Raw genomic sequence first — 19,585 nt, 5'->3', positions numbered from 1 at the left:
TTCCAGAAGGACAACCATCTCTGCAGCACTCCACCAATCAGGCCTTTATGGTAGAGTGGCCAGACGGAAGCCACTCCTCAGTAAAAGGCACATGAATGCCCGCTTGAAGTTTGCCAAAAGGCACCCAAAGACTCTCAGAACATGAGAAACAAGATTCTCTGGTCTGATGAAACCGATTGAACTCTTTGGCCTGAATGCCAAGCGTCACGTATGGGGGTGAAGCATGGTGGTGGCAGCGTCATGCTGTGGGGATGTTTTTCAGTGGCAGGGACTGGGAGACTAGTCAGGATTGAGGGAAAGATGAACGGAGCAAAGTACAGAGAGATTATTGATGAAAACCTGCTCCAGAGCACTCAGGACCTCAGACTGGGGAGAAGGTTCACCTTCCAACACAACAACGACCCTAAGCACACAGCCAAGACAACGCAGGAGTGGCTTCGGGACAAGTCTCTGAATGTCCTTGAGTGGCCCAGCCAGAGCCTGGACTTGAACCCGATCGAACATCTCTGGAGAGACCTGAAAATAGCTGTACAGCGATGCTCCCCATCCAACCTGACAGAGCTTGAGAGGATCTGCAGAGAAGAATGGGAGAAACTCCCCAAATACAGGTGTGCCAAGCTTGTAGTGTCATACCCAAGAAGAATCGAGGCTGTAATTGCTGCCAAAGCTGCTTCAACAAAGTACTGAGTAAAGGGTCTGAATACTTATGTAAATGTGATATTTCAGTTTTTTATAAATTAGCATACATTTCAAAAAACCTGTTTTTGCTTTGTCATTATGGGGTAATGTGTGTAGACAAACAATTTAATACATTTTAGAATAAGGTTGTAACCTAACAAAATGTGGAAAAAGTCAAGGGGTCTGAATACTTTCCGAAGGCACTGTATTTGCTTGACAATCACTGGCTGACAAAATGTAATGACCTCCACAGCCCTCCTCTCAACTCCACCTTGCACCTGTACTCCATGTGCTGGTGGAACAGACAGTGTTTCTCATGTTCAGGCAGGTGCTGGTGGTGGCAGCGAAGCTGGCCATGTGTAGGGACTTCCAGTACCACTCACAATGCAAGATCTCTGAGAAACTCGGGAGGGCCTGACCTAAATTCAGACATACAACCAGTTCTAGATGTACCTTAATGCATTCTAAACACTGAATGTGAGAAATACACAAAAATAAGTAATGAACCAAGTCCTGGTAAGAACACAGTATTTGGCTCTTAAGATTGATGACGATAGAATCTGATGGTCTTGCAGGAAGATGCTGATGTCCCTGTGCTATTAATGGTCCAGACTGATCAAATCGCTGGGTTTAGAAGCTGATTGTTTAAAAATGGCCAACTTTAGATAGCAGAAGCAAGTTGCATGTCTAGTCTTGCGGTTGTTGCCACCAAAAGTGAGTTCCAAATCAACATTGGTGCCTATCAACCAAACATTCTAACATTTATAATTCTATTAAAGTTGCAATTTTCTGTTTTGATAACATCATATTCAATAGTAATTGTATTTTTATGGAATGATCACCATGGCAAAGACATTGAATGTGTTTCAAATCAACACTGTTGCTCTAATCAACCAAACATTCTAATTTCAATCAGGGGAAAGACTTCCTTGAGGTACAGGCTGTTCATTTCCCTTTCAAATTGGTGGTGTGTTTAAATAGCCTGACATCGGCTGGATCACACGCACACACACACACCTCACTAATACATTGTTTGTTATCTCTGTATATCAGTTAGCCTACTCTGCCCAGAGTGGGTGGAAACCCGCTTTGGTGATGACGTTTCACTTCCTTATGTTATAAAATGCATTTTACCAAGACAAATGGGACTCTTCATGTTCTGAATCGTTCAGTGGGGTCTTTCTCGAGCATATCATTAACATTATATCCAAAAAGTCCGATTTCGTAACCTAATACATCTGATAATAAGCACAGAGCTCTGTCGCTCTGAGCGGTGCAGCGTTATCACCTAAACTTTTGAGGATTTTACATTTTGTGGTCGTCTTCCGAGTTGTTTCCGCTGGTTGTAGATAGCAAAATTTGCATGATACGAGTTTAATTAAATGTAAAAGGATTCGACAGTGCTCCGTTGACATTTCACAGAGATGCGCTTGTTTTTGTGAGAAGTCTTCGAGAAAGTACAGGAACTTCACAGTAATATGAACAGCGTATATTAAAATACTACACTGAACTCAAATATAAACGCAACATACAACAATTTCAAAGATTTTACTGAGTTACAGTTCATATAAGGAAATCAGTCAATTGAAATAAATTAATTTGGCGTTAATCTATGGATTTCACATGACTGGGAATATAGATATGCATCTGTTGGACACAGGTACCTTAAAAAAAAGTAGGGGCGTGGATCAGAAAACCAATCAGTATCTGGTGTGACCACCATTTGCCTCATGCAGCACGACACATCTTCTTCGCATAAGGTTGAGCAGGCTGTTGATTGTGGCCTGTGGAATGTTGTTTCACTCCTCTTCAATGGCTGTGCGAAGTTGCTGGATATTGGCGGGAACTGGAACACGCTGTCGTACACGTCGATCCATAGCATCCCAAACATGCTCAATGGGTGACGTGTCTGGTGACTATGCATGGAAGAACTGGGACATTTTCAGCTTCCAGGAATTGTGTACAGATCCTTACGACATGGGGCCGTGCATTATCATGCTGAAACATGAGGTGATGGTGGTGGATGAATGGCATGACAATGGGCCTCAGGATCTCGTCACGGTATCTCTGTGCATTCAAATTGCCATCGATAAAATGCAATTGTGTTTGTTGTCCATAGCTTATGCCCATACCACCGCCACCATGGGGCACTCTGTTCACAACATTTACATCAGCAAACCACTCGCCCACAAGACACCATAAACGCTGTCTGCCATCTACCCAATACAGTTGAAACCAGGATTAATCTGTGAAGAGCACACTTCTCCAGCATGCCAGTGGCCATCGAAGGTGAGCATTTGCCCACTGAAGTCTGTTACGATGCCGAACTGCAGTCAGGTCAAGACTCTGGACGGATGACTGCACATTTTAGAGTGGCCTTTTATTGTTACCAGCACAAGATCAGCATCTTGATATGCCACACCTGTCAGGTGAATTATCTTGGCAAATGAGAAATGCTCACTAACAGAGATGTAAACAAATTTGTGCACAATTTGAGAGAAATAAGCTTTTTGTGCATATGGAAAATGTATGGGATCTTTTATTTCAGCTCATGAAACATGGGACCAACACTTTACATGTTGTGTTTATATTTTTGTTCAGTGTATATGTTATGTCTCAAAATCAATATCTATCTGACCTCTATATTGTTTTATGTCCTCTGGATTTGAGAAGAAAGATGACAAGTTCAATGGTAAGCCGGTCCGGTAGCCTTAAAACTCGCACAGCATCCAGCCTAGCTGACCTGAAACTATTTTCCTGATTTATGACCACTTTTTTTCTCTGGCCTCCATTGATTTAGTCGCCCTAATTTTGACCGTCCTACAAAGGTAAAAACTCCAATAAAATTTGAACGGATTTTGATAGAGACATGAGGTTTGGACCATTGGTTTTCTTAGAGGATTATCTACATAATTAACATATTTATTTACCCATTGGTCAAATAATGAGCTTTGATTGGATACCCTACACTGTGGTCGCTGTTGTTTCCTCTCTCAATCACCATGCAGTGTTATGTGCAAATACTTGTGGCAGCCTCAGCTGGTTTCAACCAAGCTTGGAGAGCAAGAGAGAATCATGAGGCCAGGGGAGTTCAACTGGGTTCTGTTCATTAGGCACCAAACAGAAGAAAACAGACTGAAACAGACATTAACTACCTAAGCTTGTCCAATAAGAAATGCTCATTTTTTGTTTTCCGTCGCAAAACTACCTAACGACCAGATCGTAACTGTATACCAGGTTTATGTGATGTGACCCTTCTGTGGGTTTCAAACTGCCCATGCTGTTTGTGTGTACATGGGGTTGGTCATAGTCTGCTTGTAGAGATTATCCTACTAGCTCAGCACTGGGAATAAACACCAGTTTAATTATTTTTCTTCTGTTAAGTCAGACCGCAGTTACCTTGCCAGCTACATCAGTCAACTAAAGCCAGCCATTTAATTTTTTGGTTAAATGTAAAAAAAAATCTCTGTAATACTACAATTTAATGAAGTTGGCTTTAGCTAGCCCAGATACAGTAGGTTCCAAATCTCCCATCCTCATTACTAGCTACCAATCAAGTGAGAGTAGCTAGCTTGTCTAACTATCTTAGCTGACATGGCTGCTGGCATGGTTGGTAAACTTTAGAAAAGCAAGCAATGACTAAATGTACTGAATAAGACTCACATTCCTTTCAATCTTTTACTCAGAATTTAGCAGAGAAGCATATTAGAGGGTCATGACCCCGTCCCCAGTGAAAGTTGCGCCCCTGTGTAGTTACAGAAACTCTGAAGGCCTTATTGTCGCTTAGATCTGTAAGTTGAGAAAATAAAATGTAAATGAAGCCACATTTTCTTCACATAAAAGGCACTTTTCTTCTACGTTTTACAGTATGTGTGTTGATAAGAGTCTCTGTCACTGACATCTATCTCTGTGTTCTGGCTCCTTCAGGATTGAAGACCTACCTGATCTCAGGGAGGAAGGTGGAGCCGTGCCACTGTAGCTGTTCCCAGCTTCGCCTGGCTGGCCTGGAGCCTGGGGGGGACACCCGCTGTCCCACACCCCGTGCCCACACCCCAGATGGACCCCCCAGAGCCCCCTCAGCCTGCGGCCTACCCCAGGAAGGGGCTCCCGACAGGGCCAAGGTGAGGACATGGTATATGTCACGATCGTTGGAGGAAGTGGACCAATGCGCAGCGTGATGAGTGAACATACTTTTAATTTGATTCACCACACGAAACAAAACAACAAAACGATACGTGAAGTCCTAGGTAACAGACACAAACCTTACACGGAACAAGATCCCACAAAACACTGTGGAAAACAGGTTGCCTAAGTATGGTTCCCAATCAGAGACAACAAGCAACAGCTGACACTCGTTGCCTCTGATTGAGAACCACCCCGGCCAACACAGAAACACATGAGCTAGATAACGAACCTAGAACACAAATACATAGAAACTACACACCCTGGCTCAACATAACAGAGTCCCAGAGCCAGGGCGTGACAGTACCCCCAAAGGCACGGAATGCGACCGCGCCAAACATAAACCGAACAGGGGAGGGCCGGGTGGGCATTCCTCCTCGGAGGCGGTTCCGGCTCCGGGCTTGACCACCACCCTCCAACAATTCCCCCGTAGCGCCCCTGGTCCGGTCTGGCCCCGCTGGCTGGAGCTGGACTGGACATCGGTGGAGCGGATTGCTTAGGCTCCGATGTGGAGCAGCTGACCGGTACCTGACCAGGCACCGGTGACCCAGGCAGGACTGACGACGCGCACCACAGGCTTGGTGCGGGGAGCAGGAACGGGCCGGACCGGGCTGACGACGCGCACCACAGGCTTGGTGCGGGGAGCAGGGACGGGCCGAACCGGGCTGACGAAGCGCACCACAGGCTTGGTGCGGGGAGCAGGAACGGGCCGGACCGGGCTGACGATGCACACCACAGGCTTGGTGCGGGGAGCAGGGACGGGCCGAACCGGGCTGACGATGCGCACCACAGGCTTTTTGCGGGGAGCAGGAACGGGCCGGACCAGGCTGACGACGCGCACCCCAGGCTTTGTGCGGGGAGCAGGAACAGGCCGGGCCGGGCTGGCGACGCGCACCATTGGCTTGGTGCGGGGAGCAGGAACAGGCCGGGCCGGGCTGGCGACGCGCACCATTGGCTTGGTGCGAGAGGCAGGAACAGGCCGGACCGGGCTGGCGACGCGCATCACAGGCTTGGTGCGAGGGACAGGAACAGGCCGGACCGCACTGGGAACACACACCACTGGCCTTACCCGGGGATCAGGAACGGGCCGGACCGGACTGGCAACACACCTCAGTACCTCTCGCCGTGCCTCTACATTTTCCTTCCCTCTACTCGCCAATGGCTCCCGTAACCCGGTGGCCTTCACTCCTCGTCCACTAACTCGCCCCTTATCTGCCTCCAGCAGCCCCGTCGTCCACAGTGTGAGCCCCCCCCCTTAACATTTATTGGGCTTGTCTCTCCCCCGTGGATATGGCCTCCATGGCTCTCGCCAGACTCTCCATCCTCTGCTCCCAGGTCCAACCTCTCTCCTCCTCACACTGCTTGACCCAGTCGAGGTGGATATCCGCTAGAGTTACCTCTGGCGTTGGCTCCTGGACACGCTGCTTGACCCAGTCGAGGTGGATATCCGCTAGAGTTACCTCTGGCGTTGGCTCCTGGACACGCTGCTTGGCCCAGTCGAGGTGGATATCCGCTAGAGTTACCTCTGGCGTTGGCTCCTGGACACGCTGCTTGGTCCAGTTTTGGTGGGATCTTCTGTCACGATCATCGAACACAGTGGACCAATGCGCAGCGTGATAAGTGAACATACTTTTATTTAGATTCACCACACGAACAAAACAACAAAACGATAACGTGAAGTCCTTGGTTACAATACAAAACCAACACGGAACAAGATCCCACCAATACTGGACCAAGCAGCGTGTTTCGGAGCTAACGCCGGGTAAGGAGATGGAGAAGTTGGCGATGGCCCAGGTGGGCCAATGGTGGTCCTGGGAGGACATGTTCGAGGGCAGAGGACCATGGGCAAAGGTTAAAGCCTTGGCGAGAGAGGAGGTACGGCGCCAACAGTGTCGTCGTCGGACAGGCGAGAGGCAACCCCAATACATTTTTAGGGGGGGGCACATGGCATGGACGACGGGGCTGCTGGAGGCAGATAAGGGGCGAGTTTGTGGACGAGGAGAGAAGGCCACCGGGTTATGGGAGTCATTGGTGATTAGAGGGAGGGAAAGTGTAGAGGCACGGCGAGAGGTACTGAAGTGTGTTGCCAGTCCGGTCCGGCCCGTTCCTGATCCCCCGTATAAGGCCAGTGGTGTGTGTTCCCAGTGCGGTCCGGCCTGTTCCTGTCCCTCGCACCAAGCCTGTGATGCGCGTCGCCAGCCCGGTCCGGCCTGTTCCTGCCCCTCGCACCAAGCCTATGGTGCGCGTCGCCAGCCCGACCCGGCCTGTTCCTGCCCCTCGCACCAAGCCAATGGTGCGCGTCGCCAGCCCGGCCCGGCCTGTTCCTGCTCCCCGCACCAAGCCAATGGTGCGCGTCGCCAGCCCGGCCCGGCCTGTTCCTGCTCCCCGCACCAAGCCTATGGTGCGCGTCGCCAGCCCGGCCCGGCCTGTTCCTGCTCCCCGCACCAAGCCTATGGTGCCTGGTCAGGTACCGGTCAGCTGCTCCACACCGGAGCCTAAGCAATCCGCTCCACCAATGTCCAGTCCAGCTCCAGCCAGCGGGGCCAGACCAGACCAGGGGCACTACGGGGGGGTTATTAGAGGGTGGTGGTCACGCCCGGAGCCGGATCCGCCTCCGAGGAGGAATGCCCACCCGGCCCTCCCCTGTTCGGTTTATGTTTGGCGCGGTCGCAGTCCGCGCCTTTGGGGGGGGTACTGTCACGCCCTGGCTTTGGGACTCTTATATGTTGAGCCAGGGTGTGTAGATTCTATGTGTTTGTGTTTCTATGTTAGGATCTAGTTCATGTGTATCTATGTTGGCCGGGGTGGTTCTCAATCAGAGGCAACGAGAATCAGCTGTTGCTTGTTGTCTCTGATTTACCATACTTAGGGAGCCTGTTTGGCACAGTGTATGGTGGGATCTTGTTCCGTGTTGGTTTTGTATTGTAACCAAGGACTTCACGTTATCGTTTTGTTGTTTTGTTCGTGTGGTGAATCTAAATAAAAGTATGTTCACTTATCACGCTGCGCATTGGTCCACTGTGTTCGACGATCGTGACAGTATACTGCAGGGTAAAGGGGAGATGAGGGTCAGGTGTTTGCTCATTCCCCTTTTTGGTGGTTTTCTACTGTGAAGATGGATAGCCATATTCTTTGGTTGTTAACATTCTGTACTTTGACTTCATTTGAAAAATGGTCATAGTGGATCAAATGTTTAGCCCAGTAGACATCTCTTCAGAACATAATTGTAGGGTCCTGTGTTTTGAGCAGTCATGTGACATGAGATTGTATTCTGTATTTTAAGTCTTATCCAGAAATTAGAATTACACCAAAAATGAAAGCAATTGTCTGAGGATGGTGTTGGACCATCTGACCTAAAAAGTTAATCAAAGTTGAAATGAAGGTTAAAATCCAGGCATGTTACATAATTGTGCAAAACACAGGGCCCTAATTTAACAAGATATCTACATCTGGCTGACCCTTGCTTATCCACAATGCATATAATATAATATTCACCAACAGAGACAATTCTCTACTCTGTTACTGTTACTCATAAAGTGTAGGAGTGCTGACCTAGGATCAGGTCCCCCCTGAGTCTTATTCATTATGATCTAAAAGGCAAACCTGATCCTAGATCAGCACTCCTACTCTGAATACGGGCCCAGGTGAATGTGTTGACATTAGTGTAAATCCTATTTGGTCCCGATGGTTCTAGTGTCATGATGGAGTAATGAGGCGCCATATAGGTCAAAGACAAGATACTGTATATTTACTCTGCTGCTATTCCTATATCCAGTAGTCACTACTCTCCTCAGTCATACAGTACACACACATACTTGCTTTATAGATACCAATTAGCCCCCCACAGCCCCACTGTAAGCGTCCCGTACCACCACTACATCTATCAGTGCTGGTCGTGGGGGTCTCGTTAGGGGAAGGCGGATGAGAAGGATGAGAGGAGAAGTGAAGAGGGGAGAGGAGAGGAGGTTGGCGGGCAAACTGCCGGGTCCTTGGCATTAATGAGGTAACACATGTGGAGAGGCATTAGAAAGCCCTTCACGTGGGCGCACACACTTCACTGGTACAAACCTTCACTTCATTGGCTCTCTCTCTCTCACTCACTCACTCACACTTCACTAGGTTTAATGACGCCTCTTTGAAGCCGTGTCCTTTCTGTGGGCTTCTCACTCCTCTCACACACTCACTGGTCCTCAGAGCCTGACTTGGCTGAGTGTGTATCTGTATGTGTATCAGGCTGTGTGTGTCGCCTGAAAGTGAGCCAGTGTTCACAGTATCGTCTGGCTGTCTGTTTTAATTCTGTAGGTTGTGTGGGTGCGCACGTACACGCATGTGTCTGCGTCACGATGTTACCGAGTACCTTGAACAATCTGTCTCTGTCCATTCCTTCAGCCTACCCCAGCCTCTTCTATGTCATCCCTCTCTCCACCTCTCCTCTATCGCCCTGGCCCTGTCTCCCTTTTTCTATAGCCAATTGGTGGTGGCTGAGCTTGTATTTAGTCAGGATCTGCCTCTGTTTTGTATCTCTGAAAGCGTAGAGATATTCGGACTATCTCTATCATCTTTTTAGGGCCAAATAGCAATTTAGTTTATTCTGTGTTTTTGTTTAATTTTCCCAATTTTTCAAATAGAAGGTTTTAATTTCTGTAACAATCTGACTGATTGATTTCCGTGTGTGTTTGGATAATAGGGTTGCTTAGTGTTTTTAACAGCTGACATAGGGTTCAGCTCTTGGGTTTCCAGTGCTTTGAATTGGAGGGATGTTTTGGGGCTTAATTTGAATTGGTGCCAAAATGTAAGTGTCTGTTTCCTTATATGAACAATTAGAGGGAATCTTCCGAGTTCCGCTCTACACTAATTATTTGGTCGTTTCTTTTGGATATTTAGGTTAATTCTGCAGAATTCTGTATGCAGATTTTCTATTGGGTTTTGGTAAAATGGTAAAATGACACTATTGATTATTTTGCACCAGATTTGGATTGGAATATTTATTTTGGAGAATTGTCTTTTTATGGAGTAAAAAGCATTGCAGGCTTTTTCTTTTAGTGCATTCACTACCAGACCAAATCCAACAGAGGCACAGATTTTTCGTCCCAGGTAGTTGTACCTGGCCTTTTTCTGGAAAATCACAACGTTGGTTTTATGAAAATGAAGGTTGATTGCCCAGTTGGTGCTGTATTCCCATAGAATGTCTAGTTACTCCTGTAGACCTTGCTCTGTTGGTGACAGCAGGACAATGTAATCTGCATAGAGCAGGAATCTGACCTCTTCGTCTTTGAGGGTGAGTCCATGGGCTGCAGGTGGGTACAACAACACTGCGAGTTTGTCACTGTAGACGTTAGAGGTCTTCACAGGTTCAACAAGTTGGACCCGTTCCGAAATGGACCTGAGTCTTTCCCACTCGGACCCGATATGCATAAATTAATTTTCTAAATATAGAGACCCGTTCCAAACGGACCCGAGGACAACTACACCCATTTTGTATAGACCTAGTCAGATCCAGACCCGGTCCGATCTAACAAAGGGAAGCAGCAGAAAAGTCATTTTTAAGCTACTTTATTAACGGGAAATTATAAAGAGGGAGAGAGGTGCCGCTCTAGCAGGTGGGGTAGGGGCTGTACTGTGAGCGAGTAACATGGGGAGCAGGGAGGAGGGAGGGAGAGATCAGAGACCGCAACCAACCAAGCCGACTCGCGCTATAGTAGACTAATAGCTGTCATAGCTAGGTTATTTATCATCAAATATGATTACGTAGTACCTGTCTTGGTTTGCATCAAACCGGGAGACGCTAGTTAAGCTAGCAAACGTTAGCTAGCTAGGCTAACTGAGGCTGCAGTGCATGCACTTTCTCATTCTACAGTTACAAATAACAACAACTCCATTCAGAACATTAAGTAGCAGCCTGCCTACCTGTTGGCTCTTGGTCGTTGTAGCCTATCCTTCTCCTTTAACTCCTAACTTTTGCCACACACATAGCGAGGTTCTATGACTGTAGCCTATTGATGACTTACGATTGGCCAACAACAAGCTACATGCGCCATGCTCCAGTCTCGTGAAAAGCAAGAGCGGTTGCATAAATTATAAAATGTCTCTCTCGCTCTCTCTCTCTCTTGCGTTCGGATCTGTACGGGCCCTTCCGGACCAGACAGTTAAAATTACACCCCTGACAATCATATCAGATCCGACCCAGACCCGTGACATTATTTAGAATTCTGGGTCTTGGGTATTTGGGTACAGGTGGATCCGTGAAGACCTCTAGTAGACATTGAACAGGGTTGGACTTAAACAACACCCTTGTCTCACTCCCCTCTCTTGTGCAAAAAACTATTATTTTATTGTATTGTTTAATACTACATTAGTTATTCGCGTAAATAGATTTAATGACGTCGTATACTTTACCCCCAACACCACTTTGGAGGGTTTGTTAATATAATCCATCATGGCAAATGGAATCAAAAGCATTCTTAAAATCAACAAAACATGCAAATACTTTCCCTCTGTTTTTCTGATGAACATGCTGGTTTATTAGCATGTGTAATGTGTGTATGTGGTCTGTTGTTCTGTATTTGGGTAGAAAGACAATTAGTTTTTTGCTGAGAGCGTTATGTTTTGTAAGTAAGGTCTGTGTTCGGTCATTTAGAATACAGCAGAACAGTTTTCCCATGTTAATAGCAAACACATTCCCCTATAATTATTAGGGTCTAATTTATCACCTTTTTTGTATTTTGTGGTTATGAGCCCCTGGTTCCAAGTATCAGGGAAGCAGCCACTCTCAAAAACCAGGTTGAATAGTAAAAAAAAAAAAAAGGCATCCTGTAGCTCAGGAGTACTGTGTTTAAGCATTTCATTCCTGTCAGTGCCACAAGCCTTTCCAGATTTAAGGCTTTGTATTTTCTTTGAAAGTTCAGCGTGTGTAATTTGGTAGTCCGTTGGGTTCTGGTTGTTTTTAATTGTGTGTTCTAGGGAGCTGAGTTTTTCTTGGATATTTATTTGGGTTAAAGTAAGTTCTTCTGATGGAATAGAGACTTTCAAAATGATCTTTCCAAATGTTGCCATTTTGAATGGCTAGATCATTCTTCTGTTCTCCATTTATCCCAGAACTGGTTTCCATCAATGGAGTCTTCAATCTCTTTCAGAGTGTTTTCAAAATGCTTCCATTTCTTACATCTTAGGTTTTGCTTGTGTTCTTTCAATATTTCACAATATTCTTGCCGAAAGTCTGTATCTTGTGGTTGGTAATGTTTTCTATTGGATAAATATATATAAACAAAACCTTGTTTACATTCGGCATGAATCCATTTCTCTGTTTGAGGTTTCCAATTAGAATTATACATTTGCTTTTGTTGATGCTTTATAATAGATCACTTTTTTTTTTACTACAAAATTTAAACCAGTAGGTTAGGGCTAAATGTACTCGAAAGGAAATCATTGATACAGGTTGTAATTTCTGGGGAGTGCAACGCTGTGTTGAAGTGTGTTGCGCTGCCAGGTGCCCATCTGTACTTTTTATTTCGATTAATCCGTTTGTGTGGTCTTTGGGTGGGGAAGTGTTTTCAAAAACACATGAATCTGGCAGTGGTCAGACAATGGTGTCTTGTCTGACAGTGAAAGCACTAATGGTGGAGGGGTCCAAGTGTGAGATTACATACACTACAAGTCAAAAGTTTGGACACACCTACTCATTCAAGGGTTTTTCTATATATATATTTTTTTTACATAGTGAAGACATCAAAACTATGAAATAACACATATGGAATCATGTAATAACCAAAAAATGTTAAACAAATCAAAATATATTTTATATTTGAGATTCTTCAAATAGCCACCCTTTGCCTTCATGACAGCTATGCACACTCTTGGCATTCTCTCAACCAGCTTCATGAGGTAGTCACCTGGAATGCATTTCAATTAACAGGTGTGCCTTCTTAAAAGTTAATTTGTGGAACAGCTCAAATAAGCAAAGAGAAACGACGGTCCATCATTACTTTAAGACATGAAGGTCAGTCAATATGAAAAATTTCAAGAACTTTGAAAGTTTCTTCAAGTGCAGTCGCAAAAACCATCAAGCGCTATGATGAAACTGCCGCTCATGAGGACCTCCACAGGAATAGAAGACCCAGAGTTACCTCTGCTGCAGAGGATAAGTTCATTAGAGTTACCAGCCTCAGAAACTGCAGCCCAAATAAATGCTTCACAGAGTTCAAGTCACAGACACATCTCAACATCAACTGTTCAGAGGGGACTGTGTGAATCAGGCCTTCATGGTCAAATTGCTGCAAAGAAACCACTACTGAAGGACACCAATAAGAAGAAGAAGAGACCTGCTTGGGCCAAGAAACATGAGCAATGGACATTAGACCGGTGGAAATGTGTCCTTTGGTCTGGAGTCCAAATTTGAGATTTTTGGTTCCAACCGCTGTGTCTTTGTGAGACGCGGTGTGGGTAAACAGATGATCTCTGCATGTGTAGTTCCCACTGTAAAGCATGGAGGAGGAGGTGTTATGGTGTGGGGGTGCTTTGCTGGTGAAACTGTCTGTGATTTATTTAGAATTCAAGGCACACTTAACCAGCATGGGTACCACAGCATTCTGCAGCAATACACCATCCCATCTGGTTTGGGCTTAGTGGGACTATCATTTGTTTTTCAACAGGACAATGACCCAACACACCTCCAGGCTGTGTAAGGGCTATTTTACCAAGAAGGAGAGTGTTGGAGTGCTGCATCAGATGACCTGGCCTCCACAATCCCCCGACCTCAACCCAATTGAGATGGTTTGGGATGAGATGGACGGCAGAGTGAAGGAAAAGCAGCCAACATATGCTCAGCATGTGTGGGAACTCCTTCAAGACTGTTGGAAAAGCATTTCAGGTGACGCTGGTTGAGAGAATGCCAAGAGTGTGCAAAGCTGTCATCAAGGCAAAGGGTGGCTATTTGATATATATACAGGACCAGTCAAAAGTTTGCACACACCTACTCATTCAAGGGTTTTTCTTTTCTTTTTACTATTTTCTACATTGTAGAATAATAGTGAAGACATCACAATTATGAAATAACACATATGGAATCATGTAGTAACCAAAAAAGTGTTAAACAAATCAAAATATATTTTATATTTGAGATTCTTCAAATAGTCACCCTTTGCCTTGATGACAGCTTTGCACACTCTTGGCATTCTCTCAACCAGTTTCATGAGGTAGTCACCTCGACGCATTTCAATTAACAGGTGTGCCTTCTTAAAAGTTAATTTGTGGAATTTATTTCCGTCTTAATGCGTTTGAGCCAATCAGTTGTATAAGCAAAGAGAAACAACAGTCCATCAATACTTTAAGACATGAAGGTCAGTCAATACAGAACATTTCAAGAACTTTGAAAGTTTCGGAGAGTTTTGTTTCAAACTGCCGTGTCTTTGTGAGACGCAGTGTGGGTGAACGGATGATCTCTGCATGTGTATATCTTCACTATTATTCTACAATGTAGAAAATATTTAAAAATAAAGAAAAACCCTTGAATGAGTTGGTGTGTCCAAACTTTTGACTGGTAGTGTATATATATTAGGGGTGTAACGATTCGTTTTAACAATGATTCGATTTGTATCACGATTCGTGGTTGTCGATACGATTCAAGGACGATATTGGTTCATTTAGAACGATACGATCCGAAACGATTCAGTGACTTGAAATCGATTCAGTAACCTTTTAGCCAAAAATTCAACCAGTGTGACTGAAATAAATACCTGGATACTGGACAGTGCAGGTGAAGATTCCTAGATTCCTGTTTCTTGTAAGGACCGCAATGGTGGCTTGATAATTTCTCGCTCGTCGGCTTCTCCTCTGTCGTCCGCCATGCTATGTTTTGTTGTCTTTGCGCCTTTGCGCTGCTGCTGGCGCGGGCGATGACGTCACGGATAGGCAGACTGAATCGAGTAATGTTTAAAGCCTTTATCATTAAAAGTGCTAAGAAAAACATCCATATAAAGTCTGACGTGCTTAAATCCAATGAATTATTTCCTAGTATCGATACAATCGATTTATTACATTTTAAAACGATGTTAGATTGATATATGTTGTCCAAAAGGCCAACTCGCCGAGCACAGATCGATGTAGTTGGATCATAGGAATATAAATCGATACATCGATGTAGTAGATGGATCGTTACACCCCTAATATGTATATATTTGTGTAAATACAGTGGGGAAAACAAGTATTTGATACACTGCCGATTTTGCAGGTTTTCCTACTTACAAAGCATGTAGAGGTCTGTAATTTTTATCATAGGTACACTTCAACTGTGAGACGGAATCCCCCCCAAAAAATCCAGAAAATCACATTGTATGATTTTTAAGTAATTCATTTGCATTTTATTGCATGACATAAGTATTTGATACATCAGAAAAGCAGAACGTAATATTTGGTACAGAAACCTTTGTTTGCAATTACAGAGATCATAAGTTTCCTGTAGGTCTTGACCAGGTTTGCACACACTGCAGCAGGGATTTTGGCCCACTCCTCCATACAGACCTTCTCCAGATCCTTCAGGTTTCGGGGCTGTCACTGGGCAATACGGACTTTCAGTTCCCTCCAAAGATTTTCTATTGGGTTCAGGTCTGGAGACTGGCTAGGCCACTCCAGGACCTTGAGATGCTTCTTACGGAGCCACTCCTTAGTTGCCCTGGCTGTGTATTTCGGGTCGTTGTCATGCTGGAAGACCCAGCCATGACCCATCTTCAATGCTCTTACTGAGGGAAGGAGGTTGTTGGCCAAGATCTCGCGATACATGGCCCCATCCATCCTCCCCTCAATACGGTGAATGATGTTTCCACCTCCATGCTTCACGGTTGGGATGGTGTTCTTGGGGTTGTACTCATCCTTCTTCTTCCTCCAAACACGGCGAGTGGAGTTTAGACCAAAAAGCTATATTTTTGTCTCATCAGACCACATGACCTTCTCCCATTCCTCCTCTGGATCATCCAGATGGTCATTGGCAAACTTCAGACGGGCCTGGACATGCGCTGGCTTGAGCAGGGGGACCTTGCGTGCGCTGCAGGATTTTAATCCATGACGGCGTACTTTATTACTAATGGTTTTCTTTGAGACTGTGGTCCCAGCTCTCTTCAGGTCATTGACCAGGTCCTGCCCTGTAGTTCTGGGCTGATCCCTCACCTTCCTCATGATCATTGATGCCCCACGAGGTGAGATCTTGCATGGAGTCCCAGACTGAGGGTGATTGACCGTCATCTTGAACTTCTTCCATTTTCTAATAATTGCGCCAACAGTTGTTGCCTTCTCACCAAGCTGCTTGCCTATTGTCCTGAAGCCCATCCCAGCCTTGTGCAGGTCTACAATTTTATCCCTGATGTCCTTACACAGCTCTCTGGTCTTGGCCATTGTGGAGAGGTTGGAGTCTGTTTGATTGAGTGTGTGGACAGGTGTCTTTTACACAGGTAACGAGTTCAAACAGGTGCAGTTAATACAGGTAATGAGTGGAGAACAGGAGGGCTTCTTAAAGACAAACTAACAGGTCTGTCAGAGCCAGAATTCTTACTGGTTGGTAGGTGATCATGCAATAAAATGCAAATTAATTACTTAAAAGTCATACAATGTGATTTTCTGAAATTTTGTTTTAGATTCCGTCTTTCACAGTTGAAGTGTACCTATGATAAAAATTACAGACCTCTACATGCTTTGTAAGTAGGAAAACCTGCAAAATCGGCAGTGTATCAAATACTTGTTCTCCCCACTGTATATATATATATATGTGTGTATGTATATATATATGTATATGTGTGTGTGTATGTATATATATATATATATATATATATGTGTATGTATGTATGTGTGTGTATATACAGTGGGGGGGGAAAGTATTTAGTCAGCCACCAATTGTGCAAGATCTCCCACTTAAAAAGATGAGAGAGGCCTGTAATTTTCATCATAGGTACACGTCAACTATGACAGACAAATTGAGAAAAATCAAATCCAGAAAATCACATTGTAGGATTTTTTATGAATTTATTTGCAAATTATGGTGGAAAATAAGTATTTGGTCACCTACAAACAAGCAAGATTTCTGGCTCTCACAGACCTGTAACTTCTTCTTTAAGAGGCTCCTCTGTCCTCCACTCGTTACCTGTATTAATGGCACCTGTTTGAACTTGTTATCAGTATAAAAGACACCTGTCCACAACCTCAAACAGTCACACTCCAAACTCCACTATGGCCAAGACCAAAGAGCTGTCAAAGGACACCAGAAACAAAATTGTAGACCTGCACCAGGCTGGGAAGACTGAATCTGCAATAGGTAAGCAGCTTGGTTTGAAGAAATCAACTGTGGGAGCAATTATTAGGAAATGGAAGACATACAAGACCACTGATAATCTCCCTCGATCTGGGGCTTCACGCAAGATCTCACCCCGTGGGGTCAAAATGATCACAAGAACGGTGAGCAAAAATCCCAGAACCACACGGGGAGCTGGGACCAAAGTAACAAAGCCTACCATCAGTAACACACTACGCCGCCAGGGACTCAAATCCTGTAGTGCCAGACGTGTCCCCCTGCTTAAGCCAGTACATGTCCAGGCCCGTCTGAAGTTTGCTAGAGTGCATTTGGATGATCCAGAAGAGGATTGGGAGAATGTCATATGGTCAGATGAAACCAAAATATAACTTTTGGGTAAAAACTCAACTCGTCGTGTTTGGAGGACAAAGAATGCTGAGTTGCATCCAAAGAACACCATACCTACTGTGAAGCATGGGGGTGGAAACATCATGCTTTGGGGCTGTTTTTCTGCAAAGGGACCAGGACGACTGATCCGTGTAAAGGAAAGAATGAATGGGGCCATGTATCGTGAGATTTTGAGTGAAAACCTCCTTCCATCAGCAAGGGCATTGAAGATGAAACGTGGCTGGGTCTTTCAGCATGACAATGATCCCAAACACACCGCCCGGGCAACGAAGGAGTGGCTTCGTAAGAAGCATTTCAAGGTCCTGGAGTGGCCTAGCCAGTCTCCAGATCTCAACCCCATAGAAAATCTTTGGAGGGAGTTGAAAGTCCGTGTTGCCCAGCAACAGCCCCAAAACATCACTGCTCTAGAGGAGATCTGCACGGAGGAATGGGCCAAAATACCAGCAACAGTGTGTGAAAACCTTGTGAAGACTTACAGAAAACGTTTGACCTGTGTCATTGCCAACAAAGGGTATATATGTCTCCCGAGTGGCGCAGTGGTCTAAGGCACTGCATCGCAGTGCTAGCTGTGCCACTAGAGATCCTGGTTCGAATCCAGGCTCTGTCGTAGCCGGCCGCGACCGGGAGACCCATGGGGCGGCGCACAATTGGTCCAGGGTATGGGAGGGAATGGCCGGCAGGGATGTAGCTCAGTTGGTAGAGCATGGCGTTTGCAGCGCCAGGGTTGTGGGTTCGTGTCCCACAGGGGGCCAGTATGAATTTTTTTAACAAAAAAAAATAATAATGTATGCACTCACTAACTGTAAGTCGCTCTGGATAAGAGCGTCTGCTAAATGACTAAAATGTAAATGTAAAATGTATATAACAAAGTATTGAGAAACTTTTGTTATTGACCAAATACTTATTTTCCACCATGATTTGCAAATAAATTCATAAAAAATCCTACAATGTGATTTTCTGGAAAAAAAATTCTCATTTTGTCTGTCATAGTTGACGTGTACCTATGATGAAAATTACAGGCCTCTCTCATCTTTTTAAGTGGGAGAACTTGCACAATTGGTGGCTGACTAAATACTTTTTTTCCCCACTGTATATATGTGTCTATATATAATTATTAGTAATGATTGTGCTTTTGTTGAGTTTGAACCAAATGTGGGTGTTACCCTTTTTGATCTGGTTTAGTGAAAGGTCCCGTTTATACCATATGATCAATCCTCCCGAGTTACTGCTCTGTTTTATGTTTTTATGTTTGAATGATGGAAGTAACATTTCCCTATAGCCTGGAGGACATTGAGTATCTATGACACCATGTTTCTAGAATCATTATTATGTCAAGACTTTGGTATTGTTAAGAATATCTGGGTTTGTGGTTTTAAGACCTAAGCTAGAAGAGTACAAGCCCTGGATATTCCAGGAACGAATTGCTAGTGATCTCATATCATAAATGTGTGTATATATATATATCTGTATATAATTTGGGTAGAGTGGAGGTTAACAAGCAAATATAGAAATCGAAGTGTGTGTGTGTGTGTGTGTGTGAGAGAGAGAGAGAGAGAGAGAGAGTGTAAGAGTGTGTGGGCATCTGTGAAAAAAATAATGTTTGCGTGTTAGTGAATTAAGAAAAATAAAATGGTTTTGTGTGTTTTTGTGTGTGTGTGTGTGTGGTTGATGCACCCAATCAATACTTAGGCTAAGCACACCAACCACACACAACACAAGAGTGAATGGGCTGTGTGTAAACTACAGTATGAGAATTTGTCAATACTTGGATTGAAAAACTATATAAATGATATAAATAGACAAATCCCTCTCTTTCGCTCTCTCCTTCTCTCCAGTCTCCCTGTCTCTCCTGCAGTGTGGCTGTAGTACCAGAGGAGGATCAGGTTCTGGAGGAGGGCATGGTGCAGAACGGTTGCCATGACGACCACACGACCAATCGCAGCAAGGTTTGCCTCACCTTACCTCACTCTAGTGAACGTTTGACCTTTGAACCTGGCTGTGACCTTTACTAATCCCAACCTGACTTCACTTAAATCTAACCCCAGT

The 19,585-nt window shown here is 44.8% G+C and overlaps 1 protein-coding gene across 1 annotated transcript in view; it reads left to right on the top strand.

Moving 5' to 3' along the window:
• LOC121570729 (adenylate cyclase type 9-like) overlaps positions 1-19,585 on the top strand; it is an 82,749-nt gene that overhangs the window by 55,605 nt on the left and 7,559 nt on the right. The window contains exons 2-3 of the mRNA XM_045214650.1: positions 4,606-4,799; positions 19,375-19,485. Of these exons, the coding sequence (XP_045070585.1) occupies positions 4,606-4,799; positions 19,375-19,485 (305 nt within the window). The remainder of the gene's footprint in view (positions 1-4,605; positions 4,800-19,374; positions 19,486-19,585) is intronic.

This window comes from Coregonus clupeaformis, unplaced genomic scaffold (genome assembly GCF_020615455.1).
Source record: "Coregonus clupeaformis isolate EN_2021a unplaced genomic scaffold, ASM2061545v1 scaf0293, whole genome shotgun sequence".
Lineage (NCBI taxonomy): Eukaryota > Metazoa > Chordata > Actinopteri > Salmoniformes > Salmonidae > Coregonus > Coregonus clupeaformis.
Note: the sequence above shows the minus strand (reverse complement) of the source record. Positions and strands in the feature narration are given on the sequence as shown.